Here is a 15690-nt window from a genome sequence, read left to right on the forward strand (position 1 = left end):
CCTTAAAATGAACACTATGTCTGGTTTCAAGTGTTCTAGACACATACTGAGGAAGTTTTCTTACTATGGTATTTATTGGAAGCAAATTTTAGCCCTGGGCTCTTTACTGCAAAGAAATTGTCTGAAATTAGGATGTCTCTAAATCCCTAGCTTTATTTCCTGAAGTCAGTGCTCCTAGCCTCAAAGATCAACTCAAATGCAAATCTGATTATTTTCTGTATTCATCTATGGGGCTAAAAAGAACACACTTAGAGATTGTTTTCCTAGTGGGGTGACTTATTCAACAATCATTTATTGACCACCTAGTATGTGCCATGCACTGTGTCAGTTTGTGCAGATACAAAACCATGTAAGATTGTCCTCTATCTTCTCTCATACTAGCAAGAAAGACATAGATATGAACCAGTTTCCATGATGCAAGAGATTGTAGCTCTATGCTGCAATGCCTATTTGTATGAAATATTGAGAGATCACATATTTGTGAGCAATTGCTCAGTTTGTAGGAAGTGAGAGAGAAGGCAAAACTATAATTTCCTCTTATGCTGCTCTTCATGAGGGAATAGCATTGGAACATTACATGAGACACTAAAAAACATTTTTGAAATGCATCCATCTGTCTACCTATCTATCTATCTAAAATGTTCACATTACATAAAATATTCCTTAAAATAAATAAATTCTTTTTAAAGACAAGGTATGATAGTTAACTCTTCATTATTTTTTAATCTTCTTGTCTAGTCTTAAATTATCCAAACCTTCTCCTCCTTTCTGTGATCAGGAACTTATTTTCTAATTCATCAGCCTGCTCCATAGTGGGCAGAGTAAGGTAAGAGTGCTTGGGTTCAAATGGGTTCATTGGCTGTTTGCTATATTCGCTGGGTTTTAGTACAATACATTCTGTTTTCTCTCCACAGATGAGATGATAAAGTCGTATTCAGCAACTAACAATGATTTTTTGGACTTTTTTGCTTGATATCATTTTAACACTTTCAGATTCTGCCCAGGGGTCTTGCTTCGCCAAGTTATATTCATTTGCTTCTTTAAATGTCTATCATAAATCAACTTACTTGTTCTGCTTGGTTTTCTTTTCTTCTTAAGTGGAAGATGAATTAAAGGATAGGATTTCTTATCATTTCAATATGAAGCTAATGCCCAAGGGAGAGCAAGACTTAAAAGCTAGGGTTTCAGATACTTGGAGCTGTCCACTTAACAGCACATCACATTCATTTTAGACCCAAATAGTGAAAACTACCAAAGGGCACATTAAAAATTTTCAGTGGATCCATGGTGGCACAGAAATGACCAAGTAGAGTGAGATCCTGGGTCTCTAACAGGCATAATGTGACAAAAAATCTGGTTCAGATGTTTCCTAAATGTCAGGTTTTGCCAGTGGAAGGAAGAAATAAAACACAAAATAGAAGACTGGTACTGCAGAGCCGCTAATTAAAACAATTCAAAGAATATAAATGCTAGAGTAATTTTGGACCCGCCATGTCGGGCTGGTTTCAATGCAAATGCAGTGTTCCGATTTCTCCCTGCATTGGTAGGGTATAATTAGCTCAGCTGCAACTGGGTGGAAGCCTTGTGGCCTCCATTTCCTGGTTCTGCCAGCTCCCTCATGATGGAGGAACAGCTGCCACCAGCCCCTCCCTCCTGGATTGCTCAGTGTCTTGTCTACCCTACATGGCTGCTCACAAGCCACTGTGAGAAGAAGTCTCAGGCTTCTACAGGGATCAGTTTTTCCATAAAGCTAAGGAATATGTTACTTCTAGTCGACTCCATTCCTGATCCTCCTGTATGGAGGGCAGAGGTCAACACAAAACCTTCTGTCATTACTGTGGCAGAAAGGATTTTTGGCACCGTGGTTACAGCCCATGTCAGCTACAGTTACTCACTTTCGTGTTTGGTACAGGCTGTTGGAGAGGATAAGAAGAAAATGAGGAAGAGAAACCTTACTTAAGGTGTGGCCAATGAGATACCTGAACCTTAAGGACAGCACGTGACCCTAGCTATGGTGATAGACAAGATAAAGAGACACCATCATGGGGATGGAGTGCCACGGGGCACATAAATGATCCAACAGGGGGAAAACTCATGTGAAAGCAAGTGTGCTCTGAGACAGAGCCACCGCAGACATACTGAAGTTCTGCAAACCCAAGCAGCGCCTTCTGCTTGTTCGTTCAACAAACTCAACAGAATGCCCACCCCCCATATACTTTTTCAATAAGCAAAAATATTTCTGTAAATACTTCTACAAAACCAAAGGGTGGACCATCATTTCAAAATTTTGGAAACATCAAAATAGAATTCAAAATTTCTTTGTTTTCCTGGGGGCGGGCTATCCATTGTTGGATCTCCCATCCATCCTCCACTTCCTCCCCTCTCCTGCCCCTCCCGCCTGAAACAGAGGCCCGTTCATTTCCCTTGTTCTGAGTTGGAAAAACAAGCAAACAAAACAAACACAGACCTGCAAACTCTGCAAGTACAACTTAGTAAAGACTATGGGGCAGGGAGGATGAAATTAACATGACATCTGAAGCTCATTTCTTAATGACTGGAGTGTTTAACAAATAAAGGAGCTGCGGATCGTTATTTCCTCCTATCAGCTCAGCAGGAGGTACTTCAGGATCTTGTCACATATGTGGAGGGTTTTCTTTTCAACAAAAGATAATAAAATATGGTAGATAACAAATATCAATGTTTTTATAATGTGCAGATGATCAAGATTCACTCTTTATGTGCATGATGATGACCAATATTTCACTAGTATTTTTCTTTACAGGATTGTTTTTCTTTATATTTGAGATAAGAGTCACATACCATAGTTACCTTTTTAAAGGGAACAATGCAGTTTTTTTTCCCCTTAGCATACTCACAAAACTGTGCAACTGTCACAACTAATTTTAGAACATTTTTTTATCACAACCAGTGGCAGTCACTCCTCAATCTCCCTTCCCTCTAGCCTCTGGAATATGAATCTGTAAGGGTAAAAGAAATTGAAGTTAAAGTGTAAAAGACTGGGCATTGTAAAGTTTCTAAGCTGCAAGGCCTGAGTTAAAATGTAAAGGACCAGGTATTGTTAAGTTCCTATGCTACATGCAAAACCTGAAATTCCTGTAGCTGTTAAGACAATACTCGAACTGCCCAGTAAATATTCCCCCTGACCGCCTGGTTGTTTAATAACTTAGGGCCCTGTGTGGCCTTGCACGTAGGCATCGCAGGGCCTGGACCAATGAGTTTAAATGTGTACCCCGCTTTAGAACTGACCTATCACCCCCGCCCGACCTGTTTCCGCCAATGAATGAACTAATCATGTTTAGGAATTGTTGTTTGATTTTCCCGCAGTGTATGATGATTTGTTAAAGGAGACTGTGATGTATGTAAAGTCCCGCCCTCCCCAAAAAGTGTACTTAAGCATTGCACAACCTCTGCTCTGGGCTCTGGGCTGCTCTCCCTTCTTGAGTGGGCACGGAGCCCCAGCATGCTGGATCAATAAATCCCCTTCTGCCAATTGCATGAGTAGTCTCTTGGTGGTCTCTTCCTCCGACGCTTCGCCGGACCCTTACAAATCAATTTCCTGTTCCCATGTATTTTCTTGTTGTGGATATTTCACATAAATGGAATCACACAATACGTATCTATTTTAGTTGTAGATGAACACAATACCTTTATTTATTTATTTATTTATTATGTGGTGCTGAGGATTGAACCCAGTGCCTCACACATGCTAGGCAAGTGCTCTACCACTGAGCTGCAATCCCAGTCCCCAATAAGTGTCTTTTTGTGTGTGGTTTCTTTCACCTAGCATAATGTTGTTAAGGTTTATCCATGCTGTAGCATGAATCAGTAATTCACTCCTTTGTATTGATGAATAATATTTTATTGTATGGATTTCCATTAATTCATTAATGGATTCTTAAATTGTTTCCACTCTTTAGAAGAGCTTTGGTGTGAACATATAATTTCAATTCTATTGGGTATGCACCTAGGAGTAGAATAATACTGAATTCTATGGTGACTCCATGTTGAACATTTTGAGGAACAACCAAACTGTTTTCCAAAGTAGCTGAACCATTTTACATTCCTACCAGCAACATATGAGAGTTTCAATTTCTCCACGTTCTCATCAATACTTATTACTGTCTTCTCACCAAATCATCCCAGTGGGTGTAAAGTGATAGCTCATTATAGTTTTTCTTTGCATTTCCTTAATAACTAATGATATTGAGCATTTTTACATGTGCTAATTGGACATTTGGATCTCTTTGTGGAGAAACATATATTCAAATTCTTTATAACAAGATCATGGCATTTGCATTAGAGCAGATTATGCTAAGTGAAGTTGGCCAATCCCTAAAAACCAAATGCCGAATGTCTTTGATATAAGGGGGGTGACTCAAAATAGGGTATGGAGGAAGAACATGAGAAGAAGATTACCACTAAATAGGGAAGAGAGGTGGGAGGGAATGGGAGGGAGAAGGGAAATTGCATGGAAGATGGAAGAAGACCCTCATCGTTATACAAAATACATGTATGATGATGTGAGGGAGAAAAAAAAAGAGAGAAATGTGTCATATTTGATTGGGTAGAGAGAGGTGATTGGAGGGGAGGAGAGGGGAAAGGTGGAGAGGAAGGGCAGCAGAATAAAATTGACACTAGTATTGCTGTATGTATATACGTGGCCGTATAACCAATGTGATTCTACAACCTGTACACTTGGAAAAATGAGAAATTATACCCCATTTGATTCAAATGTATGATATGTCAAAATCATTGTATTGTCATGAGCAACTAATAAAAAAATTCTTTGCCTATTTTTGAATTATATTGTTGAGATTTTCTGTATTTATTTTCTGAGATGTTTTTTCTAGAAATTCCACTTAGTTCAGTCTTGGCTTTGGAGATAAAGTGCATCTTTATTGATTTGGTAATAATCAGGTTCAAACATTTACTGAGCACTTACTTTGAAACCATTATTAACTTATTGGTAAAGAAAAAGCTGTTGTTTCTGCCTTAGATATGCATAAAGGTCAGCAAAGCTTTCCCTTAGTCTTGCACCCATGTGTTTCTTTGTCTTCTGAGGCTAAGAAACACCCCAAACCCACCTCTCACCAAGAAAATAATTAACTAGTAGAGTAGATGCATCTATTAATAGGTAAAATATCTTTCATGTTTTAGATATTGGGAATGAACTAGTCATTTCTAGACTCAAGACAGGTGCTTTCAAGCTCCGTTTTGAACTCTGGTGAAGACTGTGCCTATGATATAACCAAGAGAATCCTATTAATTTAATCTCTATCCCTTGTTGCCACATAAAATGTGAGCAATGCTTATCAAGGTGGCAAAGGAAGAAACACCAAAAACAATCTACCAAAGAACATGCAGCAAAGCAATGCATTCATTTTCTTAAACTAATTGTGGTAAAGTTGGTTCTGCTAAAGTACAGAGGCATTGGAGATCATTAATGCTATATGCAGGTAGTAGTATAGAAAAGAAACTAAGAAGTTGCCTTCTCAAAAATAAGCAACCATGGGAAGAACAAGGCATAATCTTTACCAACCCCAACCTATTAGGAAATTCAAGTTCTGTGTCTTATCCTCTTAGGCTATATACATCCAGCACAGTATTTCTTGACTTCTGATTTCCTTCCTCTCCCCTTGAAAGTCAAGCAACACAAATGAGAAAACAAACTGGGTGTTGGGATAGTAGAACATTGACCCCAAACCTTCATTCTAATTATTATGACTTTGAGGGCTCATACCCAAGTTCTAACACTTCAGTTAACTAATACATCATATCCTGGGGGTCAGTTCTAATAATCAGCAGATTCTATAACTCCACTCCCCTGTGATAGTTGATGTGAACCAGTTTTTTTCTTAATTCAAACCTAGAACAAAGGCTCCAGGCATAATTTCAGACTGAAACCTAACCTCCAAATCCTTCAATCTCTGACCTCCAGGAATACCCCACATCCTTATGTTCCTCTGGAAATTCTCAAGTTGAAAACTCTTGAAGATGTTAAACACTACTCTGGAAAGCCATGAAAAGAATAGGAGGGATGTCAAGAGCTAAACTGTGTTATCTTCTTATGTTGAAGACCTTACCACCAATACTCCAAAATGTCACTGTATTTGGAAATAAGAGTTTAAAGAGATGATTAGGTGAAAAAGAAACCATTAGGGAGGGCCTTAATTCAATGTGACAGATGGCCTTATAAGAAGAGGAGATCTGGATATAAGAGCTACATAGAGAACTGTGAACATTAAAAAAATAATAATAAAAATAAAAATCACATGAGGACACAGAAAGAAGGTAACGAGTGGCAAGTTCAGGAAAGAGGCCTCAGCAGAAGTCAGACCTGCTACCACCTTGATCTTGGGCCTCCAGAACTGTGAGAAACAAACTTTTGTTGTCAAAGTCCCCTGTCCTAGCACGTTTTGTTATGGCAACCCAACACAACAGGGGATCCTCTGCAAAAGAAGGATCCCGTGCCTGCACAGCCACTCACCCTGTAGTAGTCAGTGCTGTACACATCCCGGGACATCCCAAAATCCCCGATTTTCACCAGCAGGTTCTCCCCAACGAGGCAGTTCCGGGTGGCCAGGTCTCGGTGCACGAAGTGCTGGGATGCCAGGTAGACCATGCCTGCCGCGATCTGCTGGGCAATGTGCAGCATCTGTGACTGCGTCAGCTCCGTAGGCGGGTTGCCTTCCGCCATCAGCACTGCATCAGGTCCATGTGCCCTGGGGAAAGACAAGGAAGGCACAGGTGCAGCCTCAGCTCTTTGCTCTGCCTCAACTGCCCATGCCTAAAGAGGCTGCCTGACTTAGCACAAAGAAGAGACTAAGATGCTTCCCTTCCCACCCAGGATGCTTCATTTCCCCCAAGAATGTGAATTCCCAGGGCCACATGGGTTCCCTCCCACACTACAATACACATACAGGTTTATATTTTAGGGGCTCCAGAAAAGGCATTAGGCAGAGCTTCTGACTCAGAGAAGCAGAAGGTAACCCAAGCAACACAAAACACTGGGGAGAGATTGCTTCTCTAGATGTGGTCATAACACCCCAGTGGGATTCCCATCCCTCTCCACTGAGCCGGCTGCTGCAGCACCTCCAGAAGCTGATCCCTCCAGAGTTTTCCCACCAGCACCAGAGTTGCACAGCTGGTGGTCTCCTTCAGTCCATCTGCTATACTCTCAAGCTGCCCTCAACTTCATGCCTAGCTCAGTAGAGTCCCAGAGTACTCAACATGGACACTCATTCCCAGTGAAAATTACCATTTCCTTTTGCCCACACTCCTCCGGACTTCTGGACAAACACATGTACTGATCAACATATAAGATAACTCTTCTGAATCACAACACAGATTTTTCTCTCACTGGGGAAAGTTTGATTCTCTATACTATGGAGGTGGTGGGGTGGAGTTACGGTATTTTTAACCTTCTTTTTCTTCTATCTTATATACCCTTCCTAGGTATATGATGAATTAGGGCATCTTAATATTGGCATATGCCTCATGGAGAAGAGAGTCAGGCTTAGGATGCTGCCCTTAGCAATGGCAGTTGCAGACCCGGATCTAGCACTAAGCCTCCAAAACAGACATCACTGCCCCTGATGGCCTGAGGGGGCGCTGCAGGGCAAGTAATAAAGGTATGGTTTGCTGCTGGGCCTGGCCAAGGCATGGTCCAAGGCTTCTCCCTTGCAGAAGAAAATAAGGGAGGGGAAGTTCTCCTTCAAGATATTTTTAAATATTTAAAATAAATATAGAATTTTAAATAAATTTAAAAATAGATGATGTCATATCATCTGCAGGGTTCAAGAACTATATTAATATTTGCAAATGAGAAAGACATCCACAAAAAAGACATCCACAAAAAAGACATCCACAAAAAAGCAGCCTCACATTTTGCCCTGCTTCTTACCCATGAACTGCTCTAGCCACAGGTATGTCCTTGGCCTTCCATCATGGCTCCAGCACACAATGGTTCTCCCTTCCAAAGTGTGTTGTCACCAGATCTTGCATTCTCAGGAAACAAGTACTAGACAAGGGGTTGAGGGAGTCTCCCAGGCCTTCTGGTACCTAGCACCATGATCTTAAGACATCTATTAACTTCTCCAATCTTCAATTTCCTTGTTAATCAAAAATACAAAGGGACATTGTTCTGTATTATCTCTTTGGTCCCTTCTGTCTCTAAATACTTGGATTTAACCGTTCTCGAGGCAGGAGCTTCCTGGATTTCTCTTCTCAAACCAGAACCCCCAACTGCCTCTTGTTACACTGAGGAACCAGGGAATGTTTGGGGCTTTCCTTAGCTCTAAATCCTGCCCTGAAGATAAGAGGTTTTGTAGTACAGAGGCCAAACTGAGTATCAGAACTGAATCTGAATCCAGTCCTAACACATTATCTGTGTGACCTCAGGATTGTTACATAATGTTTCTGGGCCTGTTTCCTTATTCCCTAAACTATTGATACTAACTGCACACTTCTAAGGCTATTGATGGGAGGAAGCATGAAGACTTTGCTTGATAATGTTTCATGACCTTTCATAGCAAAGCCAGAGAGAAAGAAGGCTTTGCAAAAAAAAAAAATTATCTCTAAAAAACAATATGAAGAGGTGATATGAAAGCACACGTTTTTCCTCTTTAGGATACCAAAGGGCTGGCCCTTTTCACCTCATTAATGGTTAATCAAGTCTAATCCTTTAGGGAGCAGGGGAAAGTGAGACTATTTTCATGTCTCTTCCTCAGTTTTACTGAGGACTCAACACCAGGAGAAAGATGTGGGGATGCACATAATAAAGGTAGATCTGAAATAAACCCTCCAAATATCTGGGCCAGGATGTAAGCTTCATAATTTTAATTCAAAGATTAAAATAATTTGTGGATTGCCCACATCCTTATTTCAGTCCCAGAAAAGTGAACTGCTCTAAGTATCTGTCAGAAGCAAAGACCCCAGAGCAGAGGAAGGGTCTTCCCGAAGGCAGTACAGAAGCCACCTGTGTGCATTTCACACTAGCAATTGCACGTGAGTTGGCACGTCCATGTGTGAGGCTCCTGCATTGTTAAGTCATTTCTCCTGTTTGCTTCTGGGTGTGTGAACCAAGTGCTTTTTATTGGCAGAAGCCTCTGGATGCTTTCTTTAAGCAGAAAGTTCTGCTCTAAAAAGAAAGGCAGGCGAATCTTCTGAACAATTCTTAAGAGAAGCCTAAATAAAATAAGCACAGCAAACTCTGCTGTTGCTCCCCAGATTCTCCTACAGTTCTTGGAAATAGAAATGTATTTCACCTCTGCGAGGAGAAGGGTCCTTAAGAGGCGAAATTACACTCCGCGAACCCTGGCCTGGGGGGCAAGTAGCAGGTTTGTAGGGCCTGACCAAGAGGCTGCTCAACCTTCCTCATCTTGTTACCAGTGTGGGTTGCAGCTAGAAATTCACCATCTTGCACAGGCTCTGGAATTCCGCAGCACATTTCTTTCTTTCTGAATTTTTTTTAATTAAAGTAATTTTTTTAATTTTTAAAATTTTAAAAATTTAATTGACATAATAATCAAACATATCTATGAGTTACAGGATGATGTTTCAGTGAATGTATACAATGCATAATGAATTATTAGCTCAGAACAATTGGCATATACTTCTCTTAAACATCATTTCTTTGTGTTGGGGGAAGATTCAATATATTCTCTCCTAGCTATTTTGAAATATACAATTAATTGTTTGCAACCATCTTTACCCTACTGGCTATAGAATATTAGCAGTCATTCCTCCTATGCAACTGCATCCCTCTACCTGTTAACCATCTCCTTCTGAATTTTTTCACAGCTACTTCAGCAGGAAGAGTTGCATAGTGGTTAAGACTATGGGCTTTGCAGTCAGGGGTCATGGGTTTGAGTCCCAGTTCTGTCACCTGCTAACTATGTGACTCAGTTGCTTCAATTGTAACATGGAAATGATAATTCAAATAGCTTATTAGGTTTATGCAAGCTAAAACATGCTTGGAAAGGCTTAATAAATATTAGCCGCTACTGCTTGGAAAATATCTTTCCTCTCACTAGAGGGGAACTCTGGACAGATTCTAAAAGGAAACATTATAAAATTCTTGAAATCAGCTATTGTAGTTCCCTCCTCTTTTTCCACCCAACCTCGGATAGAGCTGGCTCAATATATGCTTTTACATTAATAAAAGAGGTGGAGTTATACAAGAAGACATCTGTCTTTATCAGGCAATGCCAGGGACACTCAGGGAATATATATATATATATATATATTAGGTATCCTCCCAGAAAGAGGACAGCCTGTACTAGCAGTGCATTACTGCACCTGAGAACTTGATTCTTGGCATGGCAGACCTCTTGTTTATAGAGCTTGGCAGATTCTGAAATTAAGCAGGGTAGGTTTCCAATTCCTCCACACCCTGTGCAGGATGCCAAGGGAAAACCTAGTGCCTTCCTCTTTGGAAGGCAGGAAGGAGACCAGGGTGTGGTTGAAAGAGCTACAAAGTGAGAGAATCAAATTATCTCTCTCTCTCTCTCTCTCCCCTTTCTCTCTGTCTCTCTCTCCCTGTCCCTCTTCCTCTCACCCCTTTTCTCTTCCCTGCTACACACACACACACACACACACACACACACACTCTGAGCACATAGAGGCATTTAATTGCATCAAGGTGAGCACATTTGGATCTGTTATGCTAGAGTTTTGGGAAAGCACCAGACTGGATTAAGAAAGTAGCCTGAGGCCTGGTGAAAACCTTTCTCCTAGGAACAAACAGCTAGACTCCAACCAAATTCAGCTTCTTTTCCTCTTTTTACTAGATCTGATAAAACAACATGCAAAAGCAACCATCATCCCATGCTTATCACCTGCAATAAAAATCTTGTTGATATAGGATAATGCATTAGGATTGTTTCTGAATACTTAGAATTGACTATGTGCTCCTAATCTTATCCAGCATTGCCTCACCCACACAATCAGAGGAAAAGCAGAGAATGGGGATCCATCCCAGCCAAGGAGAACTAAATTGTATGTGTAGCCATGAGGCTAGAGATGATAAAAATGATTCAGACGGCACCAACCATGTGATGACATTTCTAAAAACAGCAGTACACACTCCCCCTTCTACTGTTCTCACAGTGATTGACTGATTACTTAAACTGCACCATGTCTGAATCTTCTAGCGGATGTGTGAAGCTAACTGGGGCTGATTTCTTTGCAAAGCCCTCTACAGTACCATGGGAAATAGGAGGAGGGCAGAGAGATATAGGCACTGCCATCACACAAAAGGTGTCACTCTCTAGGACCCCTGAACTAAAATAAAGAGGAAAATGTAGCAGAGATGAAGGGTTATGGGGAAAACCTTTGTTGATTACCTTTCTTCACAAGAGTTCCCATACTTGTACTTGAGATACATATTATACCCATTTTACAGGTAAGGAATCAGGCCAAAAAGGGCAAGTGGTCAGTGGAAAGATGTGCCTCTAACATCTTTCCTGTTTCTCTTAAGTTATGCTATCTAGATATCAAGATATAGTAGTTAGGCAGTACACTAACTACTCTGTCAAAAATGAGAGCCAGCCAAATTTGAAAGGACATAGCATGAATAGGATGTTAGAGCCAGTACAGACTTAGAAATCTAACTCAAAACCCCCAGGAACAGAGATCACTGAGCAAAGTAGACCAAAAACCCACTTGTGGGACAATAGCAGCTAATACAGAAAAGGAAGAAGAACATAAGTCTCCTGTTATTATCAGGACTTCAGATTCTTCAGGTTCATTATCTTGCATGTAGTACCTCTATTTGTGCCCCTGATTAATTCAAATAAAGATATTACTTGGTTTCCTTGACCAGTGGGTATCAGACATCATGTATTACTTCTCTTTCAAGACAGATACAAAATGAGAATGCTTTCAATAAATCCTTCCAGAGTAGCCACCAACTTCCTTCATCTTATCAAACTCCTGTGATTTCTCTGAGGCAGCCAGGTTACTGGTAGAAATTGCTACTAGCAGAATCAAGCATCTGGCTGCTTATTGAACACTTTCTGTTTGCTTCTAGGATAAAAAATTTCTAGTTCCTTTCTCATGGCTCCCTGGCTAGTTCAATATTCTCATCAGAACAGCCAGGAGGTTACTCAATTAATAAAAACTAGAGTTCAAATTCAACCTCAACTCTGTCTGAAGGCCAAAATCTCTGCTCATATTTTCTTGCCACTATGTCTCCTCAGAGGTCACTCTTAGAATCCCTCATATTTTGTGAGTTAGTCTTGCTTTTCCAAAAACACTTTACCTTTCCTTGCATCAGATTCTGCTCATTCTGAGCTGTCTCCTTTCTTGTGCCTCCTCCTCCCATTGCTGGAGGAAAGGAACTTCTTGAGAAGCCAACAGTGAATTAAAACCCCAGGACAATGCTAGAAATCCAAATGACCCCAATCCTATTTAATAACCCAATGACTCCCTTTTGCATCCACTTTTCCCTTCCTTGCCTTGATTTCTTTTGTGACCCTGCTTACCACAAAGTCCGTCAAGTTGAACCTGTCCATGTTTTAATGATCTTGGAGTCTTTGCAATAACCATGATCCCAAAGCTTCAATGGTTTCACCAAATATCATCCTACCTCTTTTGTTTATAAGATTTGGCTCTTTGGGTTCTGTTTCTTCCACTGTAGATTCACTGAACTACTGACCTGGTTGGTCTTCATGTCCTCAGAATAAAGTCCAAACAACATGCTCCAGCTATTTTTCTACTTTATCTCCCCAGGTTCATTCCATAGTCTGGTAACCCCATACTCTTTGTTCTCACTTGACCACACCTTTCATGGTGGCATCTTGGTACTTAGTTCTTATTGTTCCTTGGCCTTAAATAATATTCTTCTCTTATGCACCTGGCAACTCATATATGCCCACTAAGACCCATCTCCAGTGCACATGTCATGTATCATAATATGCTCAATATATGCAAGTTACATGAAATTGAATCATTAGCAACATTATGTAGAATTAGTTGATTTAAGAAAAATAAAAATAATAATATCCTTGCCTTTTTTTTTGTCCAGTTCCCTTCTCTGGCATGTGTTGCTGTTGTTATCAGAAAATACTGTTCCAAAGAAAGATCCCTTCACCCTTACCAGGAACACCATATCTTCTGCTACAAATTGCCTGAGCTGGGAAGTCCTATTCCCTCTTCCAGCCCACCTTCCCCTCCACTCCTTACTGTACCTAAGGAACTTGTTGAGGTCCCCATGCTTCATGTACTCAAAGACCATGATGAGTGGGTCACCCTCCACACAGACGCCATAGAACTTAACAATGTGCTCGTGCTGGAGGTTGGTCAGCAGCTCAGCCTCGCGATGGAAGTCCTTGCGTGCATTGTCGCTGGCATCCTTTAGAGTCTGAGGAGGAGAGGCAGAGACAGGAGAAAACCAACACCTGTTAAACCAGGGACATCAAAGGGAAGGTTGCTTGCTGCAAGAAGGAATTATATCAGTGGGTCCTAAGAATTCTAGAAGAACATTTATCTCCTTTATTACGTAAAAGATTGGAAAACAGCCTAATTCCTGAAGAAATAATGTTTATTATTAATAACTGAAGAATAATCCTTTATGGGTATGTAGAGCTTTATAGTTTATAAAGCACTTTCACAGAAGTTCCTTCATTAAGTTACAGACAGGAGTCACTTTACAGTCTTCATGCTTTTTAACCCTGTTCTGGGCCCAGTGATTCTTGGGCTTCTCTTCCCTCTTGGCCTGTTGAGCTTTCTTTGATGCTGTTTGCAGTTCACTTCTGCTAAAGTAATCTTTAAGATATTTTACATTATGAAAATGTTCAGTCAGAAGAAGGATGCAATGAGCCTTCATAGACCCATCTTCCAGTTTCAACAGGGATCACTTTTAATTTATGTGACACTCCAAAGCCGTCTCCAACCTGTGCTCACACACGTCACCAGCTCAAGAACTGTCCCCACCCAGTGATGTGCAAGACTGGTAATACTGCCAAAATGAAGAAACTCAGAAGCATGCCAACCTGGTTCAGATGCCTTTGGATCTCTGCTCAAACTACCCCAACACCACAACACCCTAGTAAATGTGGAATTTGTTGATGTCATATAAATGTGCTGAGTCTTGTCATAAGCTACACTAAGCCAGGGCTATAGGGGCATCAGGAAGACACTGGCCCTGATCCTGACCCTTTGTATTTATGGATGAATAGGGAGATAAGAAGCTTATGTAAATAACTATAAACAAAGTTCAAAACCAGTGTCCTGAATGAACCATCTCTCCTCCATGTCTGTGCACCATGATCCCTTGACTCTTCTCCGAAAATCATGGTTTTGCTTTATGAAATATCTGTAGCCACCCAAATCACAAAAAATTGTGCCCCCTTACTTTTGGACATGCTCATTCCTATGCCTGGAATACCATTTTGGGTGTGGTCACTGGTGTTGGAGGTTGAATAATGACCCCCCTCAACATTGTCTATAACCTAACCCCCAGAAGCTGTGAATATGCTACTTTCCATAGTGAAAGGAGCTCTGCAGATATAATTAAGGATTTTAATATGAGGCAATTAGCCTGGATCAGCTGGTGGTCCAATATCAAACAAGAGTCCTTATAAGAGCAAAGACAGAGAAGGTCTAAAGATCAGAAATAAAGGTTAGAGGGAAGAAAGGATGTTATGCACCTGGCTTTGAAAATGGATGAAGGGTTAATAAGCCAAGGAATATGGATGGCCTCAAAAATCTAGTTTACACAAGGAAATGAATTCTACTCTAGAACTTTTAGGAGGAACCCGCACTATTGACATTTTGATTTTATCTTAATGAAACTAATTTTGAACATCTGACCACTAATACTGTGTGAGAGATCTATCTCTGTGCCATCTCCATCTCTGCATTGCCAGCTCTGGGCACAGTGCAAGGCACATAGAAGGTTTTATTCAATCGATGTTGGTGAATGAATTATAAAGCCATGAAAACCAAATTCTGAGAGGAATAGAGTTTAGAGTGGTTGCTTTAAACTGAGGGATAAGGAGAAAGAAATTATGAGAATGACCCTTAGTTGAGGTGGCATGTGCGTATGTGAATCCTTCTGCAGGGGGATTGATAATGCCTAGTCATTATCAAGGTTAGACAGCAAATGTGAACATTCATGTTCACTTAAATTAAGCATTGGAACAGATTTGTATGGACTGTAAAACTCAACAGCATGTCCAAGAATACCGCCAGGTCCTGGTGGTCATTTTCCAGGTGGCTGCCTTAACTTGACTCTTCCTCTGGGGATACTCCCGATATGAACCACCTATAGATCTAGGGATATGCCATAGGCTAAGTTCCCTGGGGAGAGACCTGAGATGATGATTAGGATGTGAGACATTCATTAAAGCATGTTCTTAAGATCAGTACCTGCCCAAAAGGTTGGACAGAGGGTGAAGCTGAACTGTGATGCAATCTCACAGAATCCTCCTCTGTTCTATAGGATGGACCTACAGAGCTGTCCTGAGTTGTGTCAAGGGGGCTAAGTCGTTATAGCTCTTTATTATCCAATCATTGTATGGAGATCATCTCCAGAGAGAGATATCACCTTGAATGGAATTGCTAAGTCCCCTAATGGGGCAGGCTTCTGAGGACTGTTTGTTGGTTGGAATTTCCCCAGCAACTGGAGAAGCAAGTCCTTCATTTCCAGGGGGAGGGTGCTGAGCA

The 15690-nt window shown here is 40.9% G+C and overlaps 1 protein-coding gene across 4 annotated transcripts in view; it reads right to left on the minus strand.

The window, feature by feature from the left end:
* Ntrk2 (neurotrophic receptor tyrosine kinase 2) overlaps positions 1-15690 on the minus strand; it is a 362470-nt gene that overhangs the window by 60545 nt on the left and 286235 nt on the right. For all 4 annotated transcript variants that reach the window (XM_058573106.1, XM_058573107.1, XM_058573105.1 and 1 more), the window contains 2 exons: positions 13212-13384; positions 6509-6743 (listed from right to left, as the gene is read on the minus strand). In XM_058573106.1, the coding sequence (XP_058429089.1) occupies positions 6509-6743; positions 13212-13384 (408 nt within the window). The remainder of the gene's footprint in view (positions 1-6508; positions 6744-13211; positions 13385-15690) is intronic.

The sequence above is a fragment of the Marmota monax genome, unplaced genomic scaffold, assembly GCF_021218885.2.
Source record: "Marmota monax isolate L192 unplaced genomic scaffold, Marmota_monax_Labrador192_F-V1.1 WCK01_AAM20220418_F8-fsc00265, whole genome shotgun sequence".
Lineage (NCBI taxonomy): Eukaryota > Metazoa > Chordata > Mammalia > Rodentia > Sciuridae > Marmota > Marmota monax.